Genomic DNA, 18,015 nt, shown 5'->3' on the forward strand with positions numbered 1-18,015 from the left:
GAGCTGGGATATTCAGGGGTCAGGCAGAGAGAGGACTGAGTTTTCATCACCTTGGGTAGGATAGCTGTCGTGGTCTGGCTTGGTGCAGTTGCAGGATCGCAGAGTCAATCGACCATGTCCATCCCCCTCCAGTGCTTTTTTCCCCAGGGGGTACTCAAGGGCACACAGCACCGGCACCACTTTCCGTTGTTCTTAAAAAGTGTAGCACTTGCTATAACAGCTTCATGGTGACTAAGGTAAAAGTAAAGGGACCCCTGACCATTTGGTCCAGTCGTGACCAACTGGGGTTGCGGCGCTCATCTCGCTTTATTGGCCGAGGGAGCCGGCGTACAGCTTCCAGGTCATGTGGCCAGCATGACTAAGCCGCTTCTGGCAAACCAGAGCAGCACACGGAAACGCCGTTTACCTTCCCGCTGGAAGGTGCTTTCGAACTGCTAGGTGGGCAGGAGCAGGGACCGAGCAACGGGAACTCGCCCCGTCGCTGGGATTCGAACCACTGACCTTCTGATCGGCAAGCCCTAGGCTCTGTGGTTTAACCTACAGCGCCACCCGCGTCTCTAACAGCACCACCCACATCCCTGCAGCGCCACCCACAGCCCTGACTTGGCACCTATTTTTCTAGGAAAAAGTCACTGACCCCACCCCACTGACCAGAGGCCTGAGGTCCGTGAGGCGCCAGCTCTCTCCTCTTTTGAGAGTGCGTTGCCCGGCGCCGCTAAGCGGTAATCGTCTGGCATCCCGTTAAAGCTCCTTAATTACCGTTCGGATGCTTACACCCGACTTAATGCCTTTGCAGGTGCTGAAAATAGCTCCGACACCGAGAGCGCGCCGTCTCCTTCGCCGGCGGAGGCTGCCAAGCCCATGGAGGAGGCCCCTCCCGAGAGCGTCTCTTCCGCTTCCAGGATGACCACCGCCGAGGCCGCGGAGCAGGAGCCCCCCGCGAAAACAGCGCCCGGGGCCTCCCCTCCCTCGGCAGCCCAGAGCACCAAGCCGGTACCCGAGAGCGAGAGCCCTGAGCTGCAGGTGAAGGAAGAGGCAGGGGCTGAGGCGGAGGGATCCATGGAGGCCGAGAGCGGGAGCCAGCTTGCGGACACCAAGCCTGTCCTCCCCGCAAACCCCAAAGTGGAGCCCCTGGAGCCCGAAGCGAGGCTTCCGGAAGACGTCCAGGTGAAGACGGAGAGCGATGCCAAAGAGCGGGAAGAGGAGATGATGGCCAAGGAGAAGACGGAGCCGGAAGGGATGGACTTTGGCTTGGCCCAGGAGGCTAGCGCCCAGAGGATGGAGCCCACCTCGGACAATGACTCCAGCGCCACTTGCAGCGCCGACGAGGACGTGGACGGAGAACCTGACAGGCAGAGGTAAAAAGGTCTGCCCTCCGGTCGAAGGCTGGAGAGTTTTTACAAAGAATTGGTGCTACTGATTGGGGCCAGATGAGGAGCCGTTCTGGCCCGCTGTGTACCACCTGCTTTGCGGTCTTGTCCACCTAAGTTGGATAGGCAAGCAATGCAGTATGTTCCCAATTTAGAGCAGGGCTTGGGCTCCTCCATTCTGTGTGCCAAGCCTGACCTGCCAGAGGTTCAGATTTGGCTTTTGCTCGGAAACCCCTGCCCCACACCTGACATCGTATGTGATGTGGGGCAGGTAGAGGCACGTCTGGCAGCGCACAACCAAATGCACTCCCCATTGTGCTTTCGGAGGTATCGCTGAAGCCTCAGGTCTCTTAATGTGCCACATAGCACTCTCTGCAAATCCTGCACGGTGCTTGGAAGACCCACTTTTGGGACTTCAAAGCATCCACTCACCTCACAGCATTGCAACATTGGGAGGCTGGCAGCTACACAGCCCCTCACACCTGTCAAATGTGACCTACATGCTTAGGATCTGAGAAGGATCCGTCTGGCCTGTGGACCCCATAAAATTCCTCAACCCTGATTTAGAGACAAGTGGTTTTTTTTTAGTCCAAGACTGCTTTTAGCCACAGGCCTTCTTCAAATGAAGCAAAGGATCTCCATAATTTTGTGTATGTGTTTAGGCCAGGACCTAATCTGCTTGGGCCCTGTGGGAAGGGGGAGGGCCCATTTGGAAATCTAGGAAGCTGTTGCAGGCACCACGAAATAGTGAGAGCCAGTGTGGTGTAGTGCTGGACTAGGAGGACCTGGGAGACCAGGGTTCAAATTCCCACTGGGCCATGAAGCTCACTGGGCAACCTTGGGCCAGTCACTCTCAGAGGTTAGATGGCCACCTGTCAGGAATTCATTAGCTGTGATTCCTGCTTTGCAGGGGGTTGGACTAGATGTCCCTTTGGGTCCCTTCCAACTCTACAATTCCGAGATTTTAAGATGTAGAGGGACACGACTTCTTCCGAGCCAAGCCATGTAGCAGGAGAGTGCTCCTTCCCCTCTTGCTAGCCTGGAAATTTGGCTTGCTAGCCCCCCCCCATCATTCTTGGTTTCCTGCCCCTAAAACACAGAATCCAGTCTGGCCAGGGGTGAAGAGTGAAGCGTCTCTTCCCTCTTCCAGCCTCGCCATCTGCACATACCTCTGTGATCTCCCCTGCACATAATTCCTTTCCCATTTCAGCCAGGTTAGTGGTTTAAATGCAAGGCTGGGCTGGGCTGAAAAAAGCAAGCCCGTCGCTCCTAACACTCAAGTCTCGGTAGTGTTGGCCCCACAGCTTTTCTGCTGCCGAGAGTGCGCAGAATGCTCTTGCACAGCGTGGGGAGTTTGTGTGCTGTCCGGGGAACCATCTCCAGTTGTTTCCTTCCGCCTTCCTCTCCAGGGTTTCAGTGCCGTCTGCGATACACCCGGCCCCTCTCGGTGTAATGGAAAGTTTCCTCTCTCCCGCTCAGGGTTGGCTTGGAAGCCATCCATGGAACGGTCTTAGTTGGGCTTGTCCTGGACAGGGTGCTAAATGTCAAAGCTATTGAGTTGCTCTGTTTCCATTTTTTTTCTTACCAAGAGTATTGCAGAGAACTTTCCCTTCTAGCCAATGGAGGGGCCGGGGGAAGAATCTCCGCTGTTGGTCCATAAAAGTCCCAGACCAGCCTGCTGCAATCAGCTACCCAGAAGACATTTCCCTTTTTCTTTTGAGTTAGGGTTGCCACCCTGAAAGTTGTTGAACTTATTTTTTTTTACCAAAAAACACCAAAATAACACTCCAGGACAAAGTGCCGCCTTTCGGATATTCCCCCCAGACATCAGTTCCAGGAAAATCAGAATGTATGGCAGTCCTGTTTTTAGTCATATTATTGCTTAATTACCCAGTGAGCTTCATGGCTGAGTGGGGACTGTTGCTTAGAATGCAACACTCTAACCACTATGCTACGCTGCACATCAATGGATCATTCGTCCCCCCCTTTTTTTCTTTCCTCAGTGAGTTCTCTCTTTTAAAAAACCCAAATCATTAGTTTCATAATTTATAATAATTGCAACACAACAAATACAGCATTTCAGAAACAATTAGGTGCGTCAGTCAGTTGAAGACTCTGCCTTATGTAATTACCATATTTTTCGCTCTATAACACGCACCCGACCATAACACGCACGTAGTTTTTAGAGGAGGAAAACAAGAAAAAAAATATTCTAAACGAAACAGTGGATGTATGATTTTTGTGGTTCATGCTGTGGCCACAGACATGTGATCTGACGGTGAGTTTGGAGTAGCCCAGTGCAAAAATCCTGAGGATCCATGTGGATCCATGCTTTGTAACCATGTTTTAAGTGGGGAGGAAAGGAAAAGCACTCAAGGGACAAGGAGCACGCGTGGGGTGGGTGGAGAAGGATGCTGCTAATAATGCAGAAGAGGGGTTTAAGGGGAGAAGGTTCCTCTCCTCTCCCACTTTGCTCCTTTAAAGCAAGCAGGCTCTGCTTTTCTCCCTCCTCCCCGCTCATCCCGGCTTAGCGAGCTGAAAAACTTTGCTGCTATGTAGCGAGCTGAGTGGGGAGGGGAGAGGGACAGAGAGCCTGCTTGCTTTAAAGGAACCAACCGGACAGCGGGAGCAAAGCGGGAGAGGAGAGGAGCCGCTTACACAAGTGTAAGCGGCTCCTCTCCTCTCCCGCTTTGCTCCTTTAAAGAAGCAGGCTCTCTGTCCCTCTCTCCTCCCCACTCAGCGGCTCTTCTCCCGCTTTGCTGTTTCAAAGCGCGCCACGGAGGAGGGAAGGAAGGGGAACCATGGATCCTCTGCTCACGACTGCAGCAGATCCCCCCCGCCACCCGTTGGCATTCCCTCCATAACACGCACAGACATTTCCCCTTACTTTCTAGGAGGAAAAAAGTGAGTGTTATGGTGCAAAAAATACGGTATATGCATTTGCCCTTTTCACTCTTTTCGGTTACATTTGGTTTAAATGAGTCCTGCCTTAAACAGATCAAGCTTTTCCAATTTCCAAATAAGAGCGTACTGAGTTGGTGATGCTCTACCATTATCTTTTATCTTCCTATATAGTATTTGTGTAAGGAAAAAAAATTGTCATTCTGCAGTTCATGTGCCTGCCAGCTGGCGGGGTTGGTGAGCAACATAAGCAGGGACAGCAATAGCCCCAAGTGTTAACATTAAATAGTGCAGTTACTCCAGGATAAACCTAATCCGCTTTCTTACCTCCCTTCACTGTTCTCAGTTTTTCGTGTTATTTTTTCTGCACATGCAATAGTCCCGTTCTCCTTCTCCCCCGCCGTGTGTTCTGATGTAATTTCTTTCCCCATGCAGAATGTTTACGATGGACTCGAAGCCTTCCCTGTTGAATCCCACCGGGCCCCTCCTTGTGTCGTCCGCGATAAAACAAGTGCCGATGGACTTGCAGCAGCTTCAGCACCGGGCGGCTGTGATACCACCCATGGTACGTTCTGTTCCGCATGGCACTAGGGATCCCCTTGACCAGGAAGCCCCCTAGCTCAGCAGAGGGACACCCATCATTCCTGGCAATGTGGGCAGTAGTTAGGGTCGAAGGGAGCTTGGGAATACAGCAGCGCCTGGACCTTAGGGAGCAGGAAGGCTTCTGATCAAACCAGTCCCACATTAGATGCATTGACAGGCAGAGGGGAGCAGGTGGTGCTGCGGTCTAAACCCCTGAGCCTTTTGGGCTTGCTGATTGGAAGGTCAGTGGTTCAAATCCCCATGACAGAGTGAGCTCCTGTTCCTCTGTCCCAGCTTCTGCCAACCTAGCAGTTCGAAAGCACACCAGTGCAAGTAGATAAATAGGTACCACTGTGGTGGGAAGGTAAACGGCGTTTCCGTGCACTCTGGCACTCATCACAGTGTCCCATTGTGCCAGAAGCAGTTTAGTCCTGCTGGCCACATGACCCAGAAAGCTGTCTGTGGACAAACGCCGACTTCCTCGGCCTGAAGCGAGATGAGCGCCACAACCCCATAGTCACCTTTGATTGGACTTAACTGTCCAGGAGTGGAGTCCTTTACCTTTTTGCATTGCCAGGCAATTTGGGCCTCGAAAATCCAGGCAAAATCCTGGAAGCTCTCCTTTTGATGAATACATGGCTTCCAATTGGCTCTGTGCAGATGTTCTCCAAGTTGAATCCTGACAAGACAGAAGAACTGTTTCTGGTGGGCAGGGAGCGGGCAGGCGTGGGGGACTCCCTGGTCCTGAATGGGGTAACTGTGCTACCAAAGAACCAAGTGTGCTGCCTGGGAGTCATTTTGGACTCACAGCTGTCCGTAGAAGCGCAGGTTAATTCTGTGTCCAGGGCAGCTGGTCTACCAGCTCCATCTGGTATGCCGGCTGAGACCCTACCTGCCTGCGGACTGTCTCACCAGAATGGTGCATGCTCTGGTTATCTCCTGCTTGGGCTACCTTTGAAGATGACTTGGAAACTAAAACTAATCCAGAATGCAGCAGCAAGACTGGTCACTGCGAGCGGCCACCGGGACCATATAACACCGGTCCTAAAGGATCTACATTGGCTCCCAGTACATTTCTGAGCACAATTCAAAGTGTTGGTGCTGATCTTTAAAGCCCTAAACGGCTTTGGCCCAGTATACCTGAAGGAGTGTCTCCACCCCATTGTTCAGCCCGGACACTGAGATCCAGCGCTGAGGGCCTTCTGGTGGTTCCCTCCCTGCGAGAAGTGAGGTTACAGGGAACCAGGCAGAGGGCTTTCTCAGTGGTGGCACCCGCCCTGTGGAATGTCCTCCCATCAGATGTCAAGGAGATCAATATTTTACTTTTAGAAGACATCTGAAGGCAGCCTTGCACTGGAAAGTTCTTAATGGTTGTTCTTTATGTTTTGTTGGGAGCCACCCAGAGTGGCTGGGGAAACCCAGTCGGGTGGGCGGCATATGAATAATGATATAATAAAATTATTACTAAGCTGTTGGGAGCTCTCCTTACAATGAATAAGTGGCTTCCGATGTCCTCCCAAATCCGTTCCGAGCCTTTTTTGCTTTTCTTTTTGACAATCAAGTGTTGTGCAGATCTCATGAAATGAGCCGCGTCTGTTTCCTTCCCCCTCCTGCTTCTCTGCAGGTCTCTTCTACTCTGCAGGGGCTCCCCATGAGTGGCTACACCCTCTTCCAGCAGCACATCAAGGCCATGCACAAGTCCACCATGCTGGAAGAGCAGCAGCGGCAGGAGACCATGGAGGTGGATTGCCGGAGGCCAGGCAGCCCCTGCGGCCCGTCCAAGAGCCCAAACGTCGAGTGGGATGGTAGGTGGACACAACGGTGGCAGGGTTGGAACCCGCAACCCTTCCACCCTCGGCCCGTCTCCTGCGCCCTTCCCAAGTCTTCCACCTTCCAGAGGTTGCTGAGCTGCGGTGACCGTCGGCCCTGGCCTACGCAGCTTCCCAGGGTTTCAGACGGGGGGTGCGTTCTCAGCGCTGCCTAGAGATTTCTTGGATCAAACCCTGGGAGAGCTACAGTCCTTACCCGTTAAACAAAACAAGGTTCCGGTCCTCGTGATTCTGATTTCATTAGGAAGCTGCCTGGTACAGTGTCAGACCAATGGGCTGCCTAGCTCAGTGTTGCCAACTCTGGCTGGCAGAGGCCGTCCAGGGTTTCAGACCAGGTGGGACATTCCTAGCCCTCCCTGGAGATGTCAGGGATTGAACCTGGGACTTTCTGTGCAAAGCAGATGTTCTACCACTGAGCTGCAGTTTTTCCCCATCTAATTTTAGTACACTCGTACCTTGGTTCTTGAACATCTTGGTACTTGGACGTTTTGGCTCCTGAACACTGCAAACCCGGAAGTGAGTGTTCCAGTTTGCGAAGGTTTTTCGGAAGCCGAACGTCCAACGCAGTTTCCATGGCTTCCGATTGAGTGCAGGAAGCTCCTGCAGCCAATCGGAAGCCGCGCCTTGGTTTTCAAACCGTTTCGGGAGTCAAACAACCAAGGTACCAGTGTATTATGAGATAGCGGGGTAGCCCCCTGTCCTTCCTTTTCTCATTTTCCATAATTTGTACAGATCTATGATGTAGCTCAATGGTAGAGCCTTGCATGCTTAGGGTTCCAGGTTCCATCACCCCACACTTCTCCCTGGGGAGTGTGTTCTGCAAATGGGGAGCCACCACAGAAAAGGCCCCGTTCTTGTGTTGCCACCCTCCAGACCTTTCGTGGCTCCTTTGGGTGACACCCCCTGATGCTTGGAATAAAAACGGAGGGGGCCTCTAGTTTGCCTGCCGTCTCTGCAATCCCCAGCCTGACTTGTGCCGCTTTCCTTTCCGCAGGGAAGTCCGTTGCCTACATGCCTTACGCCGACGTCAAGCGAGCCATGGAGCAGGAGGCCCAGATGCAGAGCGCGGTGGTGAGGTCAGCCTCGCCTTACCGCCTGTCTCCGAGAGAGGTCAGCAAGGTCTCCCCGCAGCCTGACATGAACGCCGCTCGCTACAGCGTCCCCCCAGGTATTTTTGGCCCAGCCAACTGTGCCCCCTCCCAATTTGCTTGCTGGGAGGATCGGGGTAGGTAGGGGCGGGTTTGTTGATGATTGGGTTCTTGGAGCCTGGTTTTTTAAAATTATTGTTGTTATTATTATTATTATTATTATTATTATTATCATCATCATCATCATCATCATCATCATACCCCAAAGAATGAATAAAACAGTGAAATTACCGGTAAATGATAGAATCCTAGAGTTGGGGAGGATCATCTAGTTCCCATGCTCTGAGCTAACCAGTTAAAAACAACCATTTGAAGGGTTATTGGACGGGAGTAATTGGGTTGTTGTTTTCATTTTTATTATGTATTTTGTGGTTTTATATTTTGATATTATTCTGTGAACCGCCCTGAGACCTCCAGGTATAGGGTGGTATATAAATTCAATAAAATAATAAAATAATTTTAAACACCCCCCAAAATAATTAAAATCAGCTCTAATTGAAAACCAGATTCAGGCATATGTAAGCATTCTATGTATCTGGGCAGGATTGCGGAAACAAAAATGTTTTTAGTAGGCTTCAGAAAGAGTGCCTGCCAGCCTGATGACAATAGGCAGAGAATTTGGAGTGTAAATGCTTCAACACTAAAAGATTTGATTTCTTGGTTTTTGTTGCATTCACTTGAATATTTAGGATTCATGCTTTTGTGACATGTTTCAAGGCAGCTTGCAAAATGAAATGCCATAAAACCAGCTGATAAATATCTGAAAAACTTAATTTAAAACATAGATAGAATTGTAATAGATACTAATTGGTGACAGGGAAGGAGGAAGGACCACAGCTGAATGCTTTGAATGCAGGCGGTCCTGGGTTCAGTTCCTGGTGTCTCCAGGTTGAACTGGGGTAGACCTCTACCTGAAACCCTAGAGAGCTGCTCCCGGTCAGTGTAGTAGGCAATCCTGAGCTGAGGGCTTGACTCTGCATAAGGCAGTGTCCCGTGATCCTGCCAACGCTGATAGGGGCTAAGACCCATTCAGTTTAGCAATAATTTTCTTTCACTAAATGAGCATAGCGTTGGGCTTTGAGCGTAGTTTTTGAATGCACAATTTCACTTCCTGCGATTTGGGTTTTCAGATGAATCGCAGGCTCTCTCAAAGCTTAAAAACGGCAAATTTAAAACAGATTTCTACAAATGAAAACTTGTTAAGTCGAAGCTTTTTGACTATGGCTAGAAACTTGGAAAGCGTACAGGGCGTGGCTCATTGTTCAGTTCTGATATTTGTTAGCTTTCTTTAAAAATGATGCAGATTATTCACCCTGTTACTTACGGAGGCCTTTCCCTTCTCTCTCCCTCCCCTCTTTCCAAGTCCTCCAACCTGCTCCTCATCAAGTCATTAGCAACCTACCTGAAGGGGTCCGGCCCCCAACCACACGGCCCACCAGGCCGCCGCCCCCCCTGATCCCATCCTCCAAAACAGTGGTACCATCGGAGAAGCCTTCTTTCATCATGGGAGGGTCCATCTCGCAAGTAAGGCCGGGGGACGACTACTTTGTATTAAAGGGGCTCATTTTAGTAACATGCCATACTGGGGAGACTGCTAGCCTTACCCTGTAGAACAGGGGGCTTACCGTATTTTTCGCTCTATAAGATGCACCAGATCATAAGACGCACCTAGTTTTTGGAAGAGGAAAACGAAAAAAATAATATTCTGAATCCCAGAAGCCAGAACAGCAAGTGGGATCGCTGCGCAGCTTCTCTATATGGAGGATTTCTTCCCGCTGCACATCCAGGGCATTATGATAGTCATCTTTCAACAAACGTCGTTGTTTTCCTGGCACTACTGTCAAATCTTCCTATACATAATCAAAAGTTAAAAACAGGAATCGCAAATTACACGCAGTATGCCTTTACAAAACAATAAAGCAAAGGCAGACATCTGCACCAGAAAAAGATACCGCATTTTTCGCTCTATAAGACGCACCAGACCATAAGACGCACCTAGTTTTTGGAAGAGGAAAACAAGAACAAAAATATTCTGGATCCCAGAAGCCAGGACAGCAAGCGGGATCGCTGTCCTGGCTTCTGGTTTAGCCGCACGCAGCCTCTCCCGAGCAGGGGGAGCCTTCATCCCCTGCCCGGGAGAGGCTGTGCACGGCTAAGGCTCCCCCAAGAGCCGTGCTCCCTTTAAAGAGTGCACGGAGTGTGTGTGTGTGTGTGTGTGTGTGTGTGTGGCTCTTGGGGGGCTTTTCCCCAAGGAGGGAGAAGTGCAGCCCTTCTCCCTCCTCGGGGAAAAGCCCCGAAGAGCCGCACACACGCTCCACGCGCTCTTTAAAGGGAGCGCTGAGCAGAGCCTCCCACCTGCATTAGCTCCATAAGATGCACACACATTTCCCCTTACTTTTTAGGAGGGGGGAAGTGCGTCTTATAGAGCGGAAAATACAGTAAATGGTGATACGCAAGAAGCAACAAAGGAGGTCCGTTGCGGCCCTTGCTTCCCATTTCTTCTGCCGAGCGAATGCCAAGTGGGACCTCTGCAGCAAAATGTTGCAGTGCGAAGTTGCTCCCCTGTACCTGATTCCAGTTGTCTGCTCCGCAGACTCCGCGATCAGCATCCTTCTCTCTCTTCCCTCTGCAAGAGATGCTTGGAGAACAGTCCTTTTCTGTTGCGTTGTGCAAAAACATTCAGAAGGCACCAGGATGCGGAAGCCTGGTGTGCGCGCGAGAAGGATTTTGCGCAAGCGTGCATGCAGCCGTTCCATGGCAGGGCAGGATGTGGCTGGTCACTGTTGCTGCTGCTGTTGCATTTATTTATATTTTGCTTTTTTCCCCTCAGGCCAGGGCTTGAGGCGGCTGACGCAAATCAAAACAAGACAGGGAAAAAATGCAAAAACCTAAAAAGGATTGCAGTTAAAGTGCAACAGAGCTCTAACAAAATTAAAGCAATATAAAAACACGTCTGTTAAAAGGCAGATAGTTAAAGTAGCACGACACTATTAAAAAACCTTTTCCATTAAAAACAGCCAGTCCCCCAAAGCAATGATGGAGCCAGCCTGGCTTGTCTGCGGAGGGAGTTCTAGACTCTTAGAGGAGCCACCGAGAATGTTCAGTTCCGCTCTTCTTTCTGCATACCAACCAGCAGCGTGATCCACTCTGCACCGGCTTCGAACTGAATTAACGCCGCATTTTTGCTTCTCTCCCCTTCTGACTTCCAGGGAACACCGGGCACTTACTTAACGTCTCACAGCCAGACGTCTTACAGTCAAGAACCACCTAAGCCCTCTGTGGGATCCATCTCCCTAGGGCTGCCCAGGCAACAGGAATCTGCCAAACCAGGTAAGTGGTGCTGTGGGGCGGGAGAGATCTAGTTTCCGCTCCGGTCTCTGGTGTGAAGTGGGAGGGGGAGGGAACCCAGTGTTTTCTTGTGAATGGTTCCCACTCATAATGACTGGCTGTATGTTCTGAGAATGGTCCCCGTGTGGCCAGCCGTGAGTCAAAACCTGTCTTTGGAACATGTGAACAGGGGAGCAGCCTTGCAGGATCAGGCCCAGGACGCCTGCAGTCCAGCAATCTGTTCCATGCTCTGCTCTGCTTCCAGAACTGGAGGCACTGATCTAGTTTCTGATGGAAACCGCAGGAGAGGAGAGGGCTCTTGGGCTCGGGCGCTGCTTGTGGGTTTCCCCACATGCATCCCCTTCCTCATTTAATCGCCACAACAACTTTGTGAGGTAGACTCAGACGCAGTGACTGGCCCCAAAGGTCGCACCTTCATAGCCGAGTGGGAATTCGAACCCTCGTCTCCCAGGTCCTAGTCTTTTTTTATATATCTATATATAAGCAATTTATTGATTTTATAATAACAAAGGGGGGGGGAAAGCAAAACACCATAAACACATTTTTAAACCAATTTTTTTTGGTTTGACTTCCCTCCATTCCCCCTCTTGGTTCCATTGTTCATGCACATCCATAAAAGCTTATATTCTTAACAGTCCAATTTTAAAACCTTCCTCATCTTACGACAAGTGACTTTTAAAAGTTATGCTAATGTGGAAATCTATACACAAAGCTTAAGGAATGTGCATTAAACATTTGCCTTTTTTCGAAGGAAAAAACCCCAAAATTCAAAGACTTTCTTTCTTTCTTTCTTTCTTTCTTTCTTTCTTTCTTTCTTTCTTTCTTTCTTTCTTGGGTTTAAATTATCTAATATGCCCTGCATAGTTCAATAATTTATTCTGCCAATCTACTTTGGTGGAGGCTTCTTCCTTCTGTAGAGATGGGCCGGTCTTGGCCTGCCATCCCCTCAAATACGGGGACAATGTCTTTTGCTGTATGAGTCCGTCACGTCCTGTACATCTCAATCTCAAAACTTCAGTTTTTTAAACAACAATCGTTTTCAACATTCTCTTCAAATCTTTATATGTCTTTTCCCAGGCCTTTTAAATAATTTTACATTGCCACCACATAGAGTAACCTGTTTTACTTTTTGCCCTCCCTTTCTCCTCAGGTCCTCATCTGACACTACACTAAACTAGCTCCTATTATTTTGTTTTGCTTGAAAAGGTGATGTGCTGATTAATGAGCAAGTGCCATGTGTGTCCTAGGATGGTCTTTGTTGAAAGAGTACCGTATACATTTCTGAAATTTATTTTAAGGGGGCAGGTAGCGTTCCTAGCTTGGAAGTCTCGGCTGCTTGAGTCCCCGCACCTGTTTATAAAGGCCTGGAAACAGCCCGTTATATATTGCTTGCAATTTTTGCAAGTTTGAAAAGCATGTGTGTTCCAAATGCTGGCTAGAAACCTCATACGCCCATCTCCTTTCTTCCCTTTAAAAGCTTCCATGCCGTACATCAAACAAGAAGAATTCTCTCCCAGGAGCCAAAACTCGCAGCCTGAGGGCCTCTTGGTCAGAGCCCAGCATGAGGGAGTGGTTCGGGGTAAGCTGTCTGAGATCTGCTGCTTCCGCCGGCAGGAGCTGCTTTACGCTGAATGATCCACCCAGCAGGGGTGCCACAGGAGGGGATTTCCTGCATAAGCCGGGGGTTGGACTAGGCAGCCTTCGAGGTTCCTTCCAGCTTTGCAAATTGACAAATCACATGCTTATGATAAAGGGTGGTAAACCTCAGCCCTTAACTAGAAGGAAGGCCAAGTTGCAGGACTGGGGATCCACTTCGTTTTGGGGTGAAAAGGAGTTATGGTGGTACCTCTAGTTACGAACATAATTCGTTCCAAAGGTCCGTTCTTAACCTGAAACTGTACTTAACTAGAGGTGTGCTTTCTCTAATGGGGCCTCTTGCTGCTGCTGCGCTGCCGGCACACAATTTCCATTCTCATCCTGGGGCAAAGTTCTCATCTCGAGGTAGCATTTTCTGATGCATACCAGGGTAAACTTGGGGGTCGGGGTGGGGAAGATAATGGAAGGGATGGGGTAGAGCCAAGAGGGGGAGGGTCACATACAGCCACTCTTCCCCACCCCAACCCCTTGACCAATGACACAATGATTCTGCAAATATACTGACTGGTGTCTGGAGAAAATTATCATTATCCCCTGGCATGATTGGGGTTTTTTCTTGGGGGGATGGTGTGGCGGCAGCAGAGAGATGTAGGGTGTCCCACCCACTTTAGAAACACAATTGCAAGAGATTTGGGGTGGCAGAAGGTGGGGAAGAATGAGGTATTTAGCATATTGTCCTGGGTGCTAATGAATAAGCGCCCCCAGCCCCCGTAGCATAAAATAAGAATTGACAATCACTTAACAGCAGCAACACATACAGTGGTGCCCCTCAAGACAAACGCCTCGCAAGACGGAAAACCCGCTAGATGAAAGGGTTTTCCGTTTTGGAGGCGCTTCGCAAAATGAATTTCCCTATGGGCTTGCTTCGCAAGACGAAAATATCTTGCGAGTTCCTGCGGGGTTTTTTCCCTCCCCCCCCCTTTTCCTAAGCCCTAAGCCGCTTATCAGCTGATCTGCTGATAAGCCGCTTATCAGCTGATCTGCTAAACCGCTAATAGCGCTAATCCGCTAAGCTGTCAATGGGCTTGCTTCGCAAGACGAGAAAACCGCTATACCAAGAGCCTCACGGAACGGATTAATTTCGTCTTGCGAGGCACCACTGTATACACATGCACACAAACACGCAGCCTCGGACCCTTCGTTTCCCCACAAACTGTTGGCTCCCAAAGGGCCAGAATCGGCCCACCTACCCATCTCCCCCCTCCCTCCCTCCTTCAACGAGTCTTGAAGAACGGTGGGGGCTTCTTCGCTGTGCTGTCGGAACAGACAGAGGACTCCTCTGTTTTACAAGTCCTCTCTGGGGTCTCAAGTGGGTCAGCAGTGGGAGCAACCCCCCCCCCCAAAAAACCCCAACAACTCGAGGTAACTCTTCCAGGTTAGCGGAGTTTGTAACCTGAGGCGTTTGTAACTCAAGGTACCACTTTATAGAGAGGGAGGGAGGGAGATACTTAGGAAAAAATACTTCTGGGTGCATGTTTCGGTGTGCTGCGTTTGTATGAGTGGCACTGAATCTGTACCCTCAACCAGGTACGGCGGTGACCCTCCAAGAAGGAAGCATAACCCGAGGGACGCCAGCCAGCAAGGTTTCTGTTGAATCCATGCCAACCTTGCGAGGCTCCATCACTCAGGTATCTCCTTCTGTCTTGTGATGTTGATGGACCAAGGGAGGGGGGCAGTTTCCGAAACTATCATGGGGGTTTTCATGATTTGCAGGAAGAAGGTCTCTCAACCCCCTGGGGTTTGGTCCCTGGCCTCTTGACGTAGAACCAGGGGAGGCCCTGATTATGATAGTAGAAGAAACAATAATATTTTGCTGCTGTTGCTGTTCCCACATTTTTAGTAGCAGAATTAAGCAACGATAAATATCTTGAAATGGCGCCTGTAAAAGCAAATTCTATACAAAGCATTCAGACGCAACATAAATACAGTATAGATGAAAAGCTCAATAAATAAACAGCACAACAAAACAACCCTCATGTGTACTAATAGAATCAATAATAATAATAATAATAATAATAATAATAATTTATTATTTATACCCCGCCCATCTGGCTGGGTTTCCCCAGCCACTCTGGGCAGCTTCCAGCACAATATTAAAACACAGTAATGCATCAAACATTAAAAGCTTCCCTAAACCAAAATCCTTCAGATGCACATTCACACAACACAGACTTGGGTCTCCAGCCATTTTTGGACTACAACTCCCATCATCCCTAGCTAGCAGGACCAGTGATCAGGGATGATGGGAATTGTAGTCCAAAAAAAAAAAAAAACAGCTGGAGACCCAACTTTGGGAAAGCCTGCAGTACACAAAACAAAGTAAATGCACAACACCCACCTAGCCCAATCGCTCAACAATTAAACTCTCTTTGCGGCCACCACCTGACTCCATATGCTCAAGTTTCCCACTTCAGTGAAACAGCCCAAAACATTCAGCCACCGTCTAATCGAGTCTGTGAGAGCCAGAGCCTGTCCTGGAGAGCGATCGTCCTAGAGGAGGCGGCTTCCTCTCTTTCCATTTCCCGGGCCTGGCTTGGCCCGAGTTCCTAGCTCCCTTTGCTTTCGTTGCAGGGGACACCAGCTCTGTCGCAGTCGGGGATTGCAGCTGACGTGCTGCTAAAGGGAACCATCACCCGCCTGGCCACGGAGGACAGCAGCCCCGAGAAGTGCCAGGAAGAAGCCGCCTCTTCCAAGGGCCACGTCATCTACGAGGGCAAGAGCGGGCACATAATAACCTACGACGGTAAGTCTCAAGCTCAGGGTGCCTTTGGTGTCTGGCACAAGACGTCCCACGACTGAGGAGCGGTGATGCTGGTCCGGTGTTTCTCAAACTCAGGTCTCCAGCTGCTGTAGGACCACAACTTCCATCATTCCATCCCTGATGGGAGTTGTAGTCCAACCTCACCTGGGGATCCAAGCTTCAGAAACACAGTGCTACCTGGGAGAAATTCCCAGGTGTCAAAAAAGGTTATTTATGTGTGCCACTAGTGTGGCCCGTGTTTCGTTAGCCCACAAATGGAAAACGAGCAAAGTCCCAACTAAAGAAGAATGGCAACTTAAACTGATGGAATATGTGCAGTTTGTGGACCTAATTTTATGGAATAAGAGAACAAGAAGAACATACGTTTAAAGAAGATCAGGAAATTGGGGGGAAATTGTGTACATTTGAAAACGTGAGCAGCATTAAGATAAATTTAGCAGTGTAAATAAGTTTCGATGGATGTAATAATGGAATACTGGATGGTTTTGTTTGTATAAAATTTGCAGGGATTTATGATACGCAAAATGAACTATGGAAAGACCACAGGAGAAGCCATTGATATTTTAAGGTTGTTCAAATGAATATTCTAAAATGTAAAACAGAAAATTTAACAAAAGGAAAGAAAGAGAAACGCAGTTCTAGTTGCTGAGCATTGATGGGGGGATAACACTAGTTGACCAGTCTTGACTTGATGGGTGATGCTAACAGCCAAGCGTCACCTTTTGGAGTGGCACTGCATGGCAACAAAAGACCCACTTCAATATCCCTCCCCACATTCTTTCTGCCGGTGTCCTGACCCACATTTCTACATTTTTGACAGCAATCAAGAATGTCCGCGAAGGAACCCGGAGCCCACGGACCGCTCACGAGATGGGGCTGAAGCGGACGTACGATGCTATGGAAGGCAACATCAAGCAAGGGATGTCGATGAGGGAATCTCCTGTCTCCGCACCGTTAGAAGGTGGGAGGCCTGCGACATGGCGCTTTACCATTTCTCTTCAGATGCTTAGAACCTGCCTCGCAATGCACATAATCCAGGGATCGGCAAAAAAATTTAGCCGGTCAGGGGTCCCTTTACCTTTACCTTTTAGGTCCATAAATTACCATATAGCATATATTCAACACAAAAAACAGCGGCAATTTGTTGTTTACGAAGGACACCTGGACACCTTCAGTAGCTTAGGGCCTCATCAGACCTAAATCCTGCCCTGTCCCCATCTTCTTGCATTTAACTCACGGTATTTCAACCAACTGGCCGTTGACCACATATGGTTGAAACCAAAAAAAATTACACACGCGTCAGATGTGATCATACTGGAAGTGATGTTCGGCTGGAGATGTATAAACTTTTGTGCATGCTTGATGTATATGTATTTTATTGTATGAACATGCCACTCTCGTAACATGAAACAGCATGTGTCATTTGGGAGAGGAACGGCGTGGTTTTGCAGCCGTCTTAAGTCCCCATCCATCTTTTTCAGGGTTAATCTGCCGCGCTCTTCCTCGGGGCAGCCCCCACTCGGACCTGAAAGAGAGGACTGTGCTGTCGGGCTCTATAATGCAAGGTAGGTCTCCCCATGGGCTTTTGGGGTGGGGAGGGAGGAGGTTAAAAGCTCTTCAACTCCACCAATCTGGGTTCTGGTCCAGCTATTTATTGAAAAACAAATGTCACATATTAACAGGGTAGAGTGTAAGACTCTCAATCGCAGGGTTGTGGGTTTGAGCCCCACGTTGGGCAAAAGATTCCTAGACTAGATGATCCTCGAGGTCCCTTCCAATTCTATGACTCTGTGATTTGTGAGTCTTTTTATGATAATAAATAGGATGATGGTTATTAAATGTATAACAGACAGGACTAAGGAAGTATTCCAACAATTCAAAAAAAGAGCACCAATTGAGCCTGGTCAGGTATAAAGACAGTAGACAAAAGATTTATATTTATATTTATATACAGTATACACCTTTTGACGTAGATAGAGATATAATTAAAAGAAACTTGTAGAAAAGAGGCAATATGACAGTATACCTAGATGGTAAATAAACAGTGGGTAGTAAATAAAGATAGTAAATAAAGTGGATCAGAAACGTGTATTTATCAATGGCTAGTTTTCCTGCTGGACGTGGGTGGCGCTGTGGGTTAAACCTCAGAGCCTAGGACTTGCTGATCAGAAGGTCGGCGGTTCGAATCCCCGCGACGGGGTGAGCTCCCGTTGCTCGGTCCCTGCTCCTGCCCACCTAGCAGTTCGAAAGCACGTCAAAGTGCAAGTAGATAAATAGGTACCACTCCGGCGGGAAGGTAAACGGCGTTTCCGTGTGCTGCTCTGGTTCGCCAGAAGCAGCTTAGTCCTGCTGGCCACATGACCTGGAAGCTGTACACCAGCTCCCTCGGCCAGTAAAGCGAGATGAGCGCCATAACCCCA

At 49.3% G+C, this 18,015-nt stretch overlaps 1 protein-coding gene across 5 annotated transcripts in view; it reads left to right on the forward strand.

The window, feature by feature from the left end:
- NCOR1 (nuclear receptor corepressor 1) overlaps nt 1-18,015 on the forward strand; it is a 110,863-nt gene that overhangs the window by 65,878 nt on the left and 26,970 nt on the right. For all 5 annotated transcript variants that reach the window (XM_081844031.1, XM_081844029.1, XM_081844033.1 and 2 more), the window contains exons 21-31: nt 797-1,358; nt 4,707-4,836; nt 6,478-6,658; nt 7,677-7,850; nt 9,194-9,354; nt 11,040-11,160; nt 12,656-12,757; nt 14,362-14,462; nt 15,406-15,577; nt 16,416-16,556; nt 17,077-17,160. In XM_081844031.1, the coding sequence (XP_081700157.1) occupies nt 797-1,358; nt 4,707-4,836; nt 6,478-6,658; nt 7,677-7,850; nt 9,194-9,354; nt 11,040-11,160; nt 12,656-12,757; nt 14,362-14,462; nt 15,406-15,577; nt 16,416-16,556; nt 17,077-17,160 (1,929 nt within the window). The remainder of the gene's footprint in view (nt 1-796; nt 1,359-4,706; nt 4,837-6,477; nt 6,659-7,676; nt 7,851-9,193; nt 9,355-11,039; nt 11,161-12,655; nt 12,758-14,361; nt 14,463-15,405; nt 15,578-16,415; nt 16,557-17,076; nt 17,161-18,015) is intronic.

This window comes from Podarcis erhardii (genome assembly GCF_964252035.2).
Source record: "Podarcis erhardii genome assembly, chromosome: 16".
NCBI classification, from domain to species: Eukaryota; Metazoa; Chordata; class Lepidosauria; order Squamata; family Lacertidae; genus Podarcis; species Podarcis erhardii.